Source organism: Tachypleus tridentatus, chromosome 6 (assembly GCF_004210375.1).
Source record: "Tachypleus tridentatus isolate NWPU-2018 chromosome 6, ASM421037v1, whole genome shotgun sequence".
NCBI lineage: Eukaryota > Metazoa > Arthropoda > Merostomata > Xiphosura > Limulidae > Tachypleus > Tachypleus tridentatus.
In genome coordinates this window covers 116,668,782-116,686,216 of record NC_134830.1, presented here as the reverse complement: position 1 = coordinate 116,686,216, position 17,435 = coordinate 116,668,782, and the positions used below count along the sequence as shown (strand labels likewise).

Sequence of the window (17,435 nt, the reverse complement as noted above, 5' to 3'; positions counted from 1 at the left end):
CCTCATGGGAAATTCAACATGCGAAAGTCAAATTAACTTGTCTCCTCCAGTTAAAGGGTTAATTTACTTAGGTTTAATTTTACTACTTCAAATTTTCCACTTTGATTTTATTGTATGTTGTAATTCAGCCCATAGACACTTTGATTTATTGCTTTATGAATATATTAAATGTTAAAGCTGTTTTTTACTAGATAAGAATATGATGCTTGTTTGAGGCCAAAATCCATTGGTTGACATGGGTAATGGCTTATATATAATTAGTTGTTTACTATCATCATACAGTTTGGCTGCTTCAAATTTTGATATGAGATTTTAGATGTATCGCAACCAACATTCAAACTTATTTCCAATGAAAATCCGAGTCCAAACCGTGGCTCGACCACATATAAAATACCCAAAACGTACAATGTTTATAAAATTAGCATTTAATAAGCTAATTGATAATTAAAAAAAGTGATTTTTCACTAATTAGTAATCAAAGTAATAAATTTATAATATGGTGTGTTGTTAAATGTGTCAAGAAAACTATGGACTTTAGTGACATATTGGTGGAAACATCCACATCTAAACACACTGAACTCCTCTCACATTAAACAGCAATTGGGGATATATTCATTGAGGTTATGCCCCATGCTACTTTAAATTCATTACAAGGAGTTATTGTTGAGAGGGATTTGAAGAACATCCCTGAATCGGAGATCCTTGCTGGTTTCTCCATTCAAGGAGTTTCTGCAGTGAGGCATATCTCCCCTCGCAAAGATGGAATTATGATGATACAATGCCCTTGTTTTAACATTTACATTACTGCATCCATCTGCCACCATCAAGGCAGGTTATCTTAATTGCTACGTACAGCCATACATTCCAAATCCTCTTGGATGTTCCCAGTCATGGTTCCTTGATGTGTGCTCATTGCAGTGGTAAGAACCACTATGTCTGTGATTGTGAAACTGACCCTTATTGCAATGGCTCTTACCCATCCTACTTTTGTTCTTGCTCTAAGTGGTTGGAAGAAAAAGAGGTACAGTGTTTGAAGGGGATTCAAAACATTACTTACCCTGAGGCTGGAAAGTTGCTGTCCACCACTTCATCTTGGACATATGCTGCTGCACTTTGTTCCACTACTACAGTGGGAATGCAGATGAATCTCCCTGTGCCTCCAAAAGAATTACTCTCAAACCATATGAAAAGTCTTTTGACCTCCATGGTTAAAAATATTGATGAATCAACATCAAACCCATCTCTGTCCCTTACATTCATTCCAGCAAACCCCAAGATACACTTGATCCTGCCATTGTCTGTAAGCCATCAATAGACAACTGCATGGCAGCAGTGACTGACTGACTATTGTACAGGCAGCTTTTCAATGTATTCGTAAAACCTCAACATGTGTTCCATGATATTCTTGTCAGTGGTGGAATCCTGCCTGCGACATGGCTCAGAAAGCTCAAAAATGGGCCTTTTTAACTTCATCGTTTTCCAGCAGGCCCGTGCAATGCTAGGCAGGTAAGATGTCAAAGCCAGAAGGAATCTTGGATTAAGTTCATAACCAGCATATCTTTTACCACCAGTTTCAAAGTCATATGAGACAAGATTCAAAAGGACAATGGGCAATATATTTCTGTCCCCCTCTTGATCTTGCTTTCTGATGGCCAAAAAGTAGCTGATGCCTGGATCATCACCAATACTCTGGTGAAAGCTTTTGCTGGGTATCTAGCTTTCCTACTTCATCCTTCACCTTCTTAGCCATCAAGACTTGGGCAGAGTGATCACTTCTTTCCTTTTGAGCTGATTGTCTCTATGACTATGATCTCCCTTTTACACTGGTGGAACTCAAACTGGCCCTTCAGTGGTTGGACCTGATGATGTACACAACCAGATGCTGTGCCATATATCTCCTGCTTCTGATTGTTTTTAATAGGATCTGGCAGGAGAATGTTTTTCCTGATGCCTGGCACCAGGCTATTATTCTACCTTTCTCTAAGCCTGGGAAGGATCCCAAGATTCCTTCAAACTACTATCCAATTGCTTTGACGAGCTGTTTCTATAAGACCTTAGAGAGGATGGGAAATGCTTGTTTTGTTTGGTTTCTTGAATCAAACAACCTCCTCTCACCCTCCCAGTGTGGGTTCTGACGACAATGCTCCACTATGGACCACCTGATTTGACTTGAAACGTCAGTCAGAGAAACCTTTCTCAAACGATAACATTTTGGATCAATATTCTTGACATTGAGAAGACTTACAATACTATATGGAGGTATGGCATTTTGTGAGACCTACATTTATATAGATTATGTGGTCATTTGCCCATTTTTTATTGAAACTTTTTTAAAGGACTGGTTATTCCAAGCTTGTGTGGGTTCAACACTTTCTTGTTCTTTTCTACAGGAACTTAGAGTCCCTCAGGGCTGTGTTTTGAATGTCACACTTTTCAGTATATAGATTATTACCATCACTGAACAACTCCCTTTTACTGTTGCAAATGGGCTCTATGTCGATGACTTTCACATCTCATGTCAGTCGTTGAACATGAGGTACATTGAGCGGTAGCTACAGACTACCCTCAATCGTTTATTGAAGTGGACCACAGCAAATTGTTTTCACCTCTCTCTCTCTAAAACTGTTTGCATGCACCTTTGCTGCCAATGAGGTATTCACCCTGATCTTGAACTTTGTGTAGGTGAAGTTGTGCTGGATGTTGTATACAATAAACTGTCTTTATTGTATACTTCAAAACTTCGATCCTTACCACAGCATTCCACGTGGGGTTGTGTTTTCCTTCCTCAGTGGGCCATGGTTTTTTAGAACATGATCTGCCATTGTTCATTTTGGCCTTCGTATCCAGGTGCAGTTGGATGAATTGGGTCTGTCCTTGGATAACATTGCTGTATTCACTGGTCAGCTCATCCCACCATGGCTTATTACAATCCCCAAACGTGACCTTTCCTTAAGTCATCTAAGAAAACCAAATACTCCTTACTGGAGGGATAGTTCGAAAGATGTGAACAGACTGTACTTCCAATCAGGAGTATTTGGTTTTCTCAGATGACTTAAGGAAGGGATTCTGTGTTCACTGCTGAACTGTATGCCATTTCTCTTGCTCTGGAGAACACAGAAGCTGAGCAATACTCAAATTGCACTATTTATACTGACTCAATTAGATCTCTACTGGCTCTGGAATTGCTTCATGTTAATTCTTTCCCTCTTTTCACTGATATTAAAAACCAACTAGCCCATTTCTCTTTAACATCTACTTCTATCCAGTTTTTCTGAAAAGCAGGCACATTGGTATTCACAGGAATTAATTCACCGACACTGCAGCTAAATCTGTCTGCTCTGGCACTATCACTGTTGTGCCTGTTCCATACATGAACTATGTCCTGTTTTCAAGGCTCGGCTCCATGCCAGTTAGCAACTGACTTGGTGTGAGCAACATGAAAACACGCTTTTCCAAATAAAACCATCTATTGGACTTTGGTCGTCTTGATTCCGTAAAGATTGAAAAGAGGAAGTTGTCTTAACTAGATTACACATTGGCCACAGTTTTTTAATTTCCTGTTTTCTTTTAACTGGGACTGATGCACTAATGTGCTGTCTTTGCAACACTCAGGTTACAGTAGCCACATTTTACTGTCTTGCTGTCATTATGACTCAACGACAGCACCATTTGAAACATGTTTTGTCCCAATGTTTATCCATAATGTTTGAAAGTGTTATTGGTGATGACACTATCCACATAAGAGATGTATTTAGTTTTTTAAAGGCCATTAATATTTTTAATGCTATATAAGTTTTTAATTTATAAATTAGACCTTTTTTAATGTGATTCCTTTTTAAGAATTAAAGTACAACCAGTTCAATTTTAAATTAGAAAATGGCCGTGATGTCAAATAAATCGAAACCAGGACTGGAAAGGCTAACTTCAGGTGACTAATGCCGATGTTTGAACTTACCTGTTAGTCATCCTGGCAAGATATATTAATTAAAATTATGCTACAGAAAGTTGTTTACAACTTGTATTACTATAGTTTCTCTCTTACTGCTGTGAACTAGATATAAAAATTGGATTTAATGATATTTGTTTTTAATTCAAAAATTAAACTTTATTTTGTTTTACCTTGATTCCTTGTTATGAAATTTAATAAATTTAATTTTTTACCAGATGTTTGGTGCAAATAGCCTAGTTGCTTTGCATTATAAAATGCCAAACCAACCAACCAGTTACTCTACATCATTGTTATTAAGTTATTCTGTTGGAGGTACTTGACATTCTCTCAATATTTTGTTTTGGAACAAAGTTAGAATAATTGAAGCTCAACCATCCCTTTGAGTGACTGTTGTTTATAAGGTTTAAAAAAAAACAACTTTGTTTTCAGGTGCTACAAGTGAGTACATTTGGGATGTTATAATACAGAGTGTACTGTTGAGACAGAAGAACACAAACATTGTGTATCCAGTGATCAGGTGTGACATCTATTTTTTAATTATTATAATACATAGTTTGGAATGTGAATATATTTTATTATATCAGTGCTACTATTGTGGCTAGCTGTAGTGTACTTTTAAGTATTGGTAGAGATTTTTATGAGCTATTGTGTAACATTTTCTCCACATAGATGAAATATTGTCTTTATACAAGCAAGTAAAAGCAATATAACCTGATAACAAACTACTCTGCATACCTATGAGACATTTCCCTGTTTTCTATGTATTTCATAAAACTTTTTTGCACAATTTCCATAGCTGGTTTCTCCTTGGGCCAAGGAAAGGCTTGTATCATATTGCAATTTTTTGTAATGTTAACATTAAAGCTTATGATAGTTTGACTCATCAAAGCTATTTTAGCTTAGTAATTTCAAACAGTATTTAGCACTTACTAAATAAATAATACTTAATTTAGCCATTTTTAAATAAGGTTTATCTACATTTCACTTTAACAGTTAAAATATAATGTTTAGTTTGAATCGCTTATTTCATCTTCAGGCGGCTTATGGAAGCTGGTCCAAGGGAAACCAATGACCCTAAACAATTTATGAAATTTCTCCTGGCTGGTCATTTCTGGATCAAATCCACAGGTTTGCCTGATCACAAGCAGTACGTGAAATCGTTTGTGTTGACGGTGTCTCCTCCTACAACATTTTTAAACTGGTACAACAGTTTGAATATCGATGGATTGCCACGGAAAACATCATTGAAAAAAGTTGCCAAGCTCTTCTTGAAGAAAATACCTCACTCAACACTGGTGAAAATTTGTGATGTAAGGCATTAATATGTTTTGGTTGAATGTTTACTGATCAATACTAAAGAGAGCATGAAGCTTTCAAATTGAAATTCTTTACATTTTTCTTGTAATTGATAAATTGAGTAAACTAGTCTGCAAACACATTTCTAAGAGGTGTTCCACTGTATGAATATTTTTTTTTTATTATTCATATGGTAAACATCCATTACAGCCTTCTTTTTTTCCTGTCTAAAAACATTGATACTGTTTATTGCAGATATAACTGAAATAGTAAATTTCTTTGATGCATGATTGTAATAAGTTGACATCTGATTTTGTTTAGATAACTTAATATAAAACATTCTAGTTTTATATTTTGTTATTACAGGATCTTCATTGGAAGACACAACTAAATAGGAAACATTCTAGGTTGACATTCTCTGTTATTACAGGATCTTCTTTGGAATATAGAACTGTTAAAACATTTCAGATTTAAATTATATTTTATATAAGGACTTTTGTAGCGAAATAAAACTAAGTAGTAAGACTAATAAGTATAAATAAGTAAACTGCTTTTTATTTTAAATATGTATGTTAAATAATAACATGGGGGGTTTTAAACTGTCCTGGTAGGCTTTTGTTGTGGCTTGTAAAAAAAATATTGATATCCAGAAATTGAGAAGTAGGACATCAAAACTGTACATTTGACCCTGTGGTTATTTACTGGACAGTGAAGATACTAGTTACACAAACTAAAAGGCATGCTTGAATGTCACATAACAAGTACAGATTACAAATTTTTAAAATATTTTTAAGTGAATAAATTAAAACTTGGATAATATAAAAATTTCGATTATGAACTATATTCAGATGTTAAATTTATTGGTGTGAATTCATAATAAAGTTATTAAATTTTGAACCTAACTCTTTAAGATGTGGTGTATGCATTTTGACCCACAAGATTCATAAGGCTTGATAAATGTCTCATCCTTTTGTTTTCAATTAAATGCATTTCAAACTCTTGTTGTTAACTGCAAACCCGACTGCTATTTTGTTTTTAATGATAAAAGCAGTTGTATAGAGACTTGTTATTGTTTGAGTCATTAGGGTTAATTCCACTACCAATGCTTTTTTGTTACTACTGGCAGACAATGAAATAACCAGTACTACATAATTTAGTTTATGAAGTAGTTCCAAGCCAAAAAAAAGTGATATGCAATTAGTTTTTATTTTGAAGTAGAGCTTCATTCCAAAAAACAAAAAGAAAGCTTACAAATTTATCTCTTTAATTGAAATATTAAATTTTAACGATCAAATTATTTGCTTACTTATCTACTGTAATTTTTAGTATATAATATGCATTTTTTTTGTGTGTGAAAAATTTATCCAGAAGTTTGGGTGTGTATGATATATGGTAACAAATCAGAATGATTGTTTTCAAAAGTCCAAACCATCTTTTTTGAAACACATTGTGAACAGTGAAGAATACTTACTAGAAATGTTGTGTTTCAGTGGTATATTTCTTATTATTTCTCTGTTTCTAAGGCGTAAGTGAGAATTGTTTCCTGTTTTGATTTATTTTCAGTTTCTTTAAACTTACCTGATTTTTGGAATAAAATATATGGAATCTTATTTAAAATGCTTAATTAAAATTTTTTGATTTTTTTTTTAAATCTTCATAGCTTGAAAATTTTTGTGAAGATGAACAAACATTAAAAGTTATAGTGTGGAAGCACTAAAGGCCAAATGGAGTTGCATGAGCAGTCAAGTTCATCAAGCCTAAAGTGAAACAGTTTAAAAGGGTTTCTGTCATGACTAGTTAGGTATATTTTTGAACCAATCTTATTAAATTGAAATGGTTCTGTCTTCTTTAGCACTGAATTAAGACTCAATACTTAACCATGAACAGCCAATGCAGCTTTGCTGTGCTAAGCTTTGATTTCATGGTGTATTCTTAAACTGGTCTTATTAAAATCAAAACCACCATCTTTACATGTGGGAAGACAATGTTTCAAAACAGACTGTGTGTACTCCATTGTAGCAAAGTTGTTGCAGAGATCCATGACTAGTGAACACCAGCTATATAGGGTTTTTGAGAATATTTATTTGGAAAAATAGCAAGTGATAAGGCAAATTCATAATTAAAGATTATATGAGCACTAATATTCTAGTCATCAAAGTGTAAATTTGAATGCAGTATTTCAAAAGCCTAGGTGCATATTATTTATGGCCGTAAGACAGACTTGATGTTTTGTTAATGAATATTAGAGTATAACTTGCATTTGTAAGCTTATTATATTCAGAAAATTACCATAAGTAAAAGTTCCTAAGCTACATTTTATTTTTGATGGTTACTGAATTTTATGTTTCATCAGATGTTAAGTGAAGATATTGAAACACCAGATGATACAAACCCTCCAGAAGATGAAGAATTGGAGGAAGCTAAGAACCAGCTGTTTTTTATTGACACTAAAGGAGGAGAAAAGGCTGAATATTTTGGCAAGGATCATCTTGAAGATAACATAAACTTCCTTATAGCTTCCCTTGATGAAGACGTATTTCAAGAACTTGATGAAAGTAAAGAGATGAAAGTAGAAAGTAGTTATACCAAAGCAGAAGAGTTACTGATTAATGATAAGCATCACAGTCAAAAGAGAGAAAAATTACCAAATGCAGAAAGAAGGCTTTATTGTAAGAAGAAACAAAATTCTAGGAAGAGAAATTGTTTAAATGGAGAGGAGAGATCAAATAAGATAAGAAAGGTTCAGGAAGCTGATAAAGGGAAACTATCAAGAAGGAATAAGAAGTTGCAAAGTAAGCACAGGCAATCCAATCTTGTTGAAGAAACATCCTTGCATGAAGATGGAAATGTCAGTAATGTGAAAAAAGTATCCCTAAACAGAAATAGTGGAAAGGTAAAGTCGTCAGTTAATAAAAGACAGTGGTCTACAAGTAGTTATGAGAAGTCAGATGAAGTTGAACGTACAATGAAAGATGAATTAAAGAACACTCCTGGTAAAGATGGAAAGGTCAGTTACAGTACAAAGGAGTCTCTAAGCCAAGATGGAGAGCTTGGTTACAGCATGGAAAAGTCTCCAAGGCAAGATGGAGAGCTTGGTTACAGCATGGAAAAGTCTCCAAGGCAAGATGGGGAGCTTGGTTACAGCATGGAAAAGTCTCCGAGGCAAGGTGGAAAGCTTGATTACAGTATGAAAAGTCTCCGAGGCAAGATGGGGAGCTTGATTACAGTATGGAAAAGTCTCCGAGGCAAGATGGGGAGCTTGATTACAGTATGGAAAAGTCTCCGAGGCAAGATGGGGAGCTTGATTACAGCACGGAAAAGTCTCCGAGGCAAGATGGAAAGCTTGATCACAGCACGGAAAAGTCTCTGAGGCAAGATGGGGAGCTTGATTACAGCACGGAAAAGTCTCCGAGGCAAGATGGGGAGCTTGATTACAGCACGGAAAAGTCCCCGAGGCAAGATGGAAAGCTTGATTACAGCACGGAAAAGTCTCCGAGGCAAGATGGAAAGCTTGATTACAGCACGGAAAAGTCTCCGAGGCAAGATGGGGAGCTTGATTACAGCACGGAAAAGTCTCCGAGGCAAGATGGGGAGCTTGATTACAGCACGGAAAAGTCTCCGAGGCAAGATGGGGAGCTTGATTACAGCACGGAAAAGTCTCCGAGGCAAGATGGGGAGCTTGGTTACAGCACAGAAAAGTCTCCAGGGCAAGGTGGAAAGCTTGGTTGCAACACGGAAAAGTCTCCAGGGCAAGGTGGAAAGCTTGGTTACAGCACGGAAAAGTCTCCAGGGCAAGGTGGAAAGCTTGGTTACAGCACGGAAAAGTCTCCAGGGCAAGGTGGAAAGCTTGGTTACAGCACGGAAAAGTCTCCAGGGCAAGGTGGAAAGCTTGGTTACAGCACGGAAAAGTCTCCAGGGCAAGGTGGAAAGCTTGGTTACAGCACGGAAAAGTCTCCAGGGCAAGGTGGAAAGCTTGGTTACAGCACGGAAAAGTCTCCAGGGCAAGGTGGAAAGCTTGGTTACAGCACGGAAAAGTCTCCAGGGCAAGGTGGAAGGCTTGGTTACAGCACGGAAAAGTCTCCAAGACAAGGTGGAAGGCTTGGTTACAGCACGGAAAAGTCTCCAAGACAAGGTGGAAGGCTTGGTTACAGCACGGAAAAGTCTCCAAGACAAGGTGGAAGGCTTGGTTACAGCATGGAAAAGTCTCCAAAGCAAGGTGGAAGGCTTGGTTACAGCATGGAAAAGTCTCCAAAGCAAGGTGGAAAACTTGGTTACAGCATAGAAGAGTCTCCAAGCTGTGATGAAAAACTTGATTACACTTCAGAAGAATCTTCACATGATATAGATGGAAAGCTCAGTTTTAGCACAGTAAAGTCTCCCAATAAAGATGAAAGATCAAATTACAGCCCAAGAAAATCTCCAAGCAAATACGTGAAACTCAGTGGTAATATAAAGTCTCCACAGAAAAATAATTACAGAAAGCAAAATATATTAAGTGAGGACCAAGAGATGAGCTGTAGTGAAGAAAAGCTACAAAGGGATATTGAAGAAGGCAATGACAATGATGTAGTGAAATTGCCAAATAAATTTTCATATGAAGAAAAAGAATCAGGTGAGAACAAAAAAATTGTTTTGGGCAAAGAAAATATATTTAGTAGTATTGGCAAGGAGTCAAATGAAGGCGTTAGTGACAATCACGATTCAGTTAATGTTGAAGATTCTGTTAAAAAGGAAAGATTTAAAATATCACCCATTAATGATATTCAACTCATTAATTCTTCACATATCACCCGGTCATTGAGTAAGTTGCGAACCTCAACCCTCAGGAGGTCAACTAGGGTCAGAACACAATCTAATATCAGTTGTGAATTAGGAAGCACTGCAGGAGAAGCTTCTTTGAAAACAGCTGATGCTTTGAAAAATATGTTTGTAGCAACAGACAAATTGGAAGAGTTGGCCAGTTCTGATGCACCTATAGAAGATATTAAGGTGCTGAAAACTTGCACACCTGCTCATAAAATAAACAAACAAATGAATAACAATCTAGCTAGAGAACCAGTTGTACACCTCTCTCTTACAGAGTTTGGTTGTCATTCAAAAGGATCCAGTCAGTCAGAAACTGAACAGCACAGTTTTATTTCTGGTTCCTTAGACCCTGTTATGCCTGAAAAAGAGATGGTATCTGATTCTGAAGACTCTGTAAAGAATTTGGGTTCGATAGTTCGTCTTAGATCAAGAAGACTGTTGGAAAGTGGTGATGAAACATCAAAAGATAGTGCCATTGTTTGTGATGAAGGTTTCAAAGATGAATCATCCAAACAGCCTGCTTCTAACAATGAGGTATCTTCCATCAGCTCGCCAACTCATGGTTATGAGCTACGAACTCCTCATGCAAAACTAATAACCTCCATTAGAAAAAGATACATAGAAAACATTGATGAATGTTCCAATGAAAATCCTTCCTTGTTACCTAAACTTTCACCTACTAAGTCCAGAAGTCTGGTATTTGAGGATACTACAGAAGACTTACATTGTTCTGTTTTATTACAGTTAGATACTTCAGAAATGCCTCCTAAAGTTTATAATGTCACACCCTCCAAATCTTTTTCTTCATGTACAGAGTTCTCAAAAAGGAAATCCTTAAATATCGTGAAGGGGTCAGATGTAGAAAATAGTAAAGAGCCTAGTGTATCTAGTAACGTCGGAGAATTCCATTCGCCTAGTGTTCAACTAAGAAATAAGTCTGTTACAGATACCAGTTTATCAGGTAGGTGATTTCATCTACAATGTTAAGAAAGCTTGTGTCACTTGTGTCAAATTTGTGTATTCTAATGGAGAAATCTGTAGGGGTTTTCATTAAAATTTCTATTATGCTGTTTTGTAACATGAAAAATTTGTCAACCATGATACAAGAACATACATGAGATTTTTTTTAATAGATAAAATTCCATAAATGCTACATGTTTTATAAGAGTAATATTTGCCTAATATGGATGATGTGTGGTTTAACTATGCTATAACTGTTACCATGAAGACTGGTCAAGATCCACTTTCTACTTATGCGTGAAACAGTAGATGACCAGTCTGATTGACGTCCAGGTGGAACAGTACACAGTTCTATCATGGAATAGTGATACTTGTTATGATTTACCATCATAAGAAAAAGTCATAACTCTGTTAGCATGTTGTCGTTTCTTTTTTTGTTTGTTTTTTTTACTTGCAATTAAGAGAGGAACCTTTTTGTTTGGCAAAATAAACTTTGCACTGATTAAATATTGACTTTAGTCACTCTCTAGTACAATAGTATATATTCATTTTAGGTGATACTGGCTAGAAATCTATATTTTGTTGCATCTTTGAGTAAACTAACCATGTGTTGGAAAACATATATTTTTGAGAGTCAGTGTATTGGAAATAGTGCTGACAATTGGTTTTCACATATTAAGTTGTTATTGAAAATTTCATTTGTTTACATTTATATTATAATTTTAACCATAATTCAGGAATAATTTTTGGAAGCTGTGTGTTAATTATTGCAAATTAGGAAAAGTAGTTAATATTCCTAGTTTTGACACAGTATCTTATTAATTTGGGCAAAAGATCATTGATTGTGTCCCTATACCGTTCGGCTTCTTCAACTACAAAATGAACAAAGAAAGGGATCTATTTGAAGTGTGTAAGATAGTTCTGGGAATTGATAATTTTGATGCATTGTCTTTTTTACTATTTAATGATTAGAATGGCAGGAGGTCATTTGCAGTTCAGACAGCTTTACTTTTCTTACAGGGTGGTTAGCCTTTAGTCTTCAAATGTGGGAAATGCAGTTAATTTAAGGGAGTTTAAGATAAAATTTAAGGCTTGATAAGTATTTGAATGATAAGAGCTAATTTTTAGTTTTTTTGTTTTAAGGTTTAGCATGTGGAATGCCCTAGATGGACCAACAAGTTCCTTTGTGTCCTTAGGTTGTATGCATGCATGGTGATTTCAGTGAGGTTGAAGATTTGATGATGAACTGTTAATGCTTTTAAAGCTAAATAGCTTTTTTTATTAACCCAGAAAATTTAAAACACTTGAGAAAGCTTGTTTATTTCTTACTGGTAGATCTAGAAATTATCTGGAAAGTATCTAATTTAACCAGTGCAAATTTTCTACTTTTTGTTTTCTAAGAAGTCTTATTTTTACTTGTAGGATTTAGTGAAAGCTGTTAATAAAATTTATTTTACAACTGTCATCGAATGTTGACTTGACAAATTTCACCCAGTTGTTAGATATGAAATATTTGGAGCAACTTTCTAGTGTTTTTATTTTATATAAAATAATTAATAAACAATCATTTGAATGGTAGAAATTAATTATTACTCTGTCTTCTTGGCAATGGAAGGTGAAGAAAATGGATAATGTTTGAAAAATAACAGTCCTAGCTTCTGAACTTGTCATCAAAAAATTACTACTAACCAGAAATCTGTTTTAAAAACTATTATCTTTATTATGGATTCTGTTCCAAATGCTCAATTTGTTGATCTAAGTGCACTAATAGAAAAGGGAATTTGTCCCCAAGTTTATCGGAGCTTACCTGAAGGTCCCACAACACGTTTAGTTTTTCTTGTAAAACATATATTAGTGATAACAAGCTACAACTTTACAAGTTAGTTTTTAGAATAGAGTATTAATTTTAATGACATTAAAGAATTGTGAATGAAATTGCTAGGTAGAATAAGAAATTGGTGAAAACTGAACTTTGTGGATTTTTCCATGTACCATACAGTGCTGAATAATAGTAAGGTGCTGACTAATCATACAGGGTGGAAAATGGAGGGTTTTTTACTCCATATTTCGTGAATTATTTTTATGTTCTCTTGCTTGCAGTAGAGGTGGTGGCAGTATTGATACAACATATGTACGATTATTTGGAACTGTGGTAACTTACAAGTGATATAACTGAAGTTATTGTGCAAACCAGTTTTGTATGACAGTGTAATGAGATTTAATAAGGTTTAAGAAAAAGTTTGAGACTGTTCTTGTATGGCAAACTTTCCATTCCCTGTATCATTGTGATAGCCTTCCATTTTTGAATCCTTTCTAAATAATTCAGTTGTTGATAAAAGTTTAAAAAAAGAACATTTAAACTCCATATAAATATAAAAGAATATATTTTTATTTAAACCAACATATTTTTGTGGCTTCTTCAGGGTTAATATTCATAAATGTATGTATATTATAGTATGCACTATAAATATTGAAATACAACAAACAGTTCAATGTCCTTAAAGGTAAGGAGCCCAAGTCTAAACACAGTCTAAATGAGGTCTAACCAGTGACTTGTACAAAGAAATTATGACATCTTTAGACTTCCATTAAATATTTCTGTTAGTACAACCTGATGTCCTATTTTTTCTACTGCTAGGAACAGCACACACCTTGGATGCTTTAAGAAATTGTTTAAAGTAACTGCTTTTCTTGGACACATAAATGAACTGGCTTATAAAGATGGGTATTACAGCTTTAGTTACAATAGAATACAGAACAACGTTTCGACCTTCTTTGCTTATCTTCAGGTTAACAAAGAGTTTGAACTCTCATCAGAATGGTGCACTAACTTTTTAAAGATTAGTGCTGGACTTGTAACTTCTGACACCTGAAAAATTTAAGTATTTCAGCTGACCTTCTGTAAGTTGACCAACAGGAAAGTTCATGAGACTAAATAGTGTGGAATTTTCAAAATGATAATTTTTGTTCAGTGTTTAATAATGACTGTGAAATAAATGATTATGGTTGTTTTTATAATAAGTTATATTTCAAAATCTCTGTGAAACGATACAAGAATAGGTGCAAAAAATCTTTGTGTTTTAAAATTACTTTTAAATATGTTACACTTTACAGTTGTGGTATTTTAATAAATATATGTATGTTGAATAATAATTAACTTTTATCAAGACTTTTGTCAGTAAAGTGTCTTGTTTGTTTTTTCTTTCCATTTAGGGAGAAAGGAAAAACCATCTTATTCACTTTCTCAGAAACTTGTTACAGACAGTAATGTTCCTTTGACAAGAAACTCTCCCAGGAAAATAGGTGAGATATTTTATATCAGTAGTTGAAACACAATAATGCAATGTACAATATTTGTTTTAGGAAAGTTGTCCATTGTTAGCATGGAAGAATTTTAATTTTCTGTTGAATATGTTCAGTGTTAGATCACAATACATGCAATATTTCATTTTATGTTAGTTATTGTAATGTTATTTAATAGATATGAATGTATTTTTGAAATTAACATTTTTAAAGCAAGGAAAACATAATCTTTTTTTCTGTCCCACTGAAAGTAAACATGAAATGGTTTGATTTGTTAGTCCGAATGATATATTTATTGTGATATTTATGTTTTTTGCTGTTATTGTTTTGTAATTGGTATTTTCTGTCATGCAGAATATAATCTCAGATCACGTCGGAAGTCAAGTGGCACTCCTAATAAGAGGAACTAACTTCAAGTTGCAAATTTTAAGTGTTTTAATAAATAAACTTTTATTTTTGTGTTCTGACTTGACTAGTGTTAATTTCTGAACACATGATGGATAAACTTTATTGTATATTTATTACCAACCAATCATATTAAGAAATATTTGCCATTGCCCCAAAAAAAACTTTCAAATCATAGATATTTTTGGTCATTTTAATTCGACAGTAACACTAAAATCATTGTTATGGGGCTACATATTTTTATTGACAAAGTTTCAAGATTTTGTAGTGAGTTTTTTCATTCATCATAAAAGTACGACGAAGCCTAATAAATTTAGGTACAAAATGAGTTTCATAATTACAGTTCGTATTTGTATATTAATGCTTTATTTAGGGATGGGGCATGAAATAGGGTTTAACATGTACATTGAAGGGATACAAAACCTGACATTGTCCTATGTAGCAAACATTGGAAACAAGCAAATACTTAAATGTGAAGAAACTTTAGTTATTTCAAGTACCTTTCATCATTATTAAGTTTGTAGTTCTAATAAACCATGGATCCAGGTTTGTGATACAGTGATTCATTGTTACACTTTAGGGCAATGGGTGTGTGTTATAAGAGTGACAGTCAGAACCCACTGTTCTATCCAGTAAGAGTTCATGGTAGGTGGTAGAAATGGCTGATTTAACCTATGTAATCAATTACTTGTAAGTGGTAATTATATGCATTAGTGTCACAGAAATTAATCAGTCAAGGTGTTTAAGGTGCTGGAATCCCCATCACACCAAAAATGCTTGCCCTTTCAGACATGGGGGCATTATAAAGCTACGGTCAATCCCACTAATAGTTGGTAAAAGTTGTCAGTGGGTGGTGATGACTGTCTGCCTTCCCTCTAGTCTTATACTGTTAAATTAGGGACGACTAGCACAGATAGCCCTCGTGTAGCTTTGCTCGAAATTGAAAAACAAAAATAATCAATCGAAATGATATAAAACGATTATTCAAATTGAATGTATCCAATGATTACTTTTTTCGATTACTTTAACATATATTAATCGAATTTACCATTATTTCGGTTGTCGCAGAAATAAATTAACTACTTGGAATCAGCGTTTCAGATTAGTACTATTTTTGGCTATTTCAAGTAATTGAAACTGTTAGCTATACTTGCCTTTTTTTTGTCATTATAGAAAAGCTATTAAGGTTATCTGCTACTGTCATTAATTTTGAACTGCTGACTAGAGTGAAAGCGAACGCCTGGCATCATTTGCAGCCAAGAGCCCACCCTCCTTTTGTATTTTTTCGTTTGTTGTTGAACTGTCGACAGTAGGGAAGGTAAACTGGCTGTTATATCCTGCCGCCATTTTGTTTTCCATTATTTGGGTTTGTGGAATGTAATCAGTGTTTCAGAGCTGTGGATTAATTGATTAGTAAGTGTCACCGATTGCCGAGCTATATTACGTACAGTTAACTGTTTCTTTCACCTCTAGTCAATTAATAAAACTTAGGACGACTATACGCAGATAGTCTTCGTGTAGGTTTAAGTGATAATTCAGAAACCTCATTAAGCTGGTGATGTAATTTTTATTTTTGTTTTGATTGTACTATCTTTAATGTTTCTTAATTCTTGTGTAGAGGGAGCTGCAGGTTATAATTATTACATTTTAGACCAAAAGGTTTCGTAAGATAGGCCTTTTTTTTTCGGAGTCCAGAGCTAGTCACTGAGCAAGTCAGACGTGCTAATATCTCTGCCAACATGCTATTCAGAACGAAACGTTCATCCTCGCCAGTCAGGCCGTCAGTACCGCCGGTAATCGTCGACGGCCTACCGTCGAACCTCACGCCGTTGATCGCCCGAGCCAAGCCAGGGGCAACCATTGAACCGTCCAGGACCCGAATTTTACGCCGGGGCGGAATCCTCATCCAACCAGCCACTACTGCAGACCAAATTTATCTTTGCCAACCATGGAACACCGAATTTAATGTAAGTTGTTCCCCTAACAAAAGTCCAGTCAGGCTTTACTCAATATTCCTCAGGGGCGTCGACCCATCAATAGAACCAGAAGAAATCAAACAAGCCATAGAACCTCAAATCCAAGCCAATGTGTATGCTGTTCACCGAATTTTCTCCAAAAAGACTAACCTGCCTACGTACTTTATGAAGATAGTAACAACGTCGAAATACAGTGCTGACTGTATTTTACGTGACGGCTGTTATTATCACATATTCCACTTTAGAGCCGAACGCCCACATCGACGACCTTTCAACACTTGGTCAAACAAAGCATCCAGACATCAGAAACAACCAACAAGAAACTACAAAAATACCGTCGAGTCCAGAACTAACCAGAAGAAACACGAAGACATACAGATAACTCGACCCAGAAGACGTCAATTCCCTCTGCCACCAACATGCCAAGTGTCAGGAACCTAAGAAAGAAAGAGGACAGATCATGCCAGACTTCAATCCAAGTTCTACAGAATTTAATAACCAGCCAGACTCAAACCACTACAAAGATATCCATCGACGCGACAGTTCAAACTGAAAAACAAACTACCTCCACGCAAAAAACTCAAACTAAAATCACAAGAAGAAACAAAGCATCACAGACCAGCGAAGAACAACTCACCGAAGAAGAGCTAGTAGTTCCATTACCGAGACCACGTTTTTCACTTGCACCAATGGGCTTCAAGTGTGAAAACAAGTTCATGACGAAGATACCACCTGATCTA

The 17,435-nt window shown here is 35.2% G+C and overlaps 1 protein-coding gene across 1 annotated transcript in view; it reads left to right on the top strand.

Annotated features, from left to right (window-relative positions):
• Positions 1-14,778, top strand: part of LOC143253388 (uncharacterized) — a 34,079-nt gene extending 19,301 nt beyond the window's left edge. Inside the window, exons 6-10 of the mRNA XM_076507181.1 lie at positions 4,379-4,466; positions 4,986-5,259; positions 7,599-11,012; positions 14,225-14,314; positions 14,669-14,778. Coding sequence (XP_076363296.1) covers positions 8,474-11,012; positions 14,225-14,314; positions 14,669-14,724 — 2,685 coding nt within the window. The 5' untranslated portion in view covers positions 4,379-4,466; positions 4,986-5,259; positions 7,599-8,473 and the 3' untranslated portion in view covers positions 14,725-14,778. The remainder of the gene's footprint in view (positions 1-4,378; positions 4,467-4,985; positions 5,260-7,598; positions 11,013-14,224; positions 14,315-14,668) is intronic.
• Positions 14,779-17,435: the final 2,657 nt, after the last annotated feature.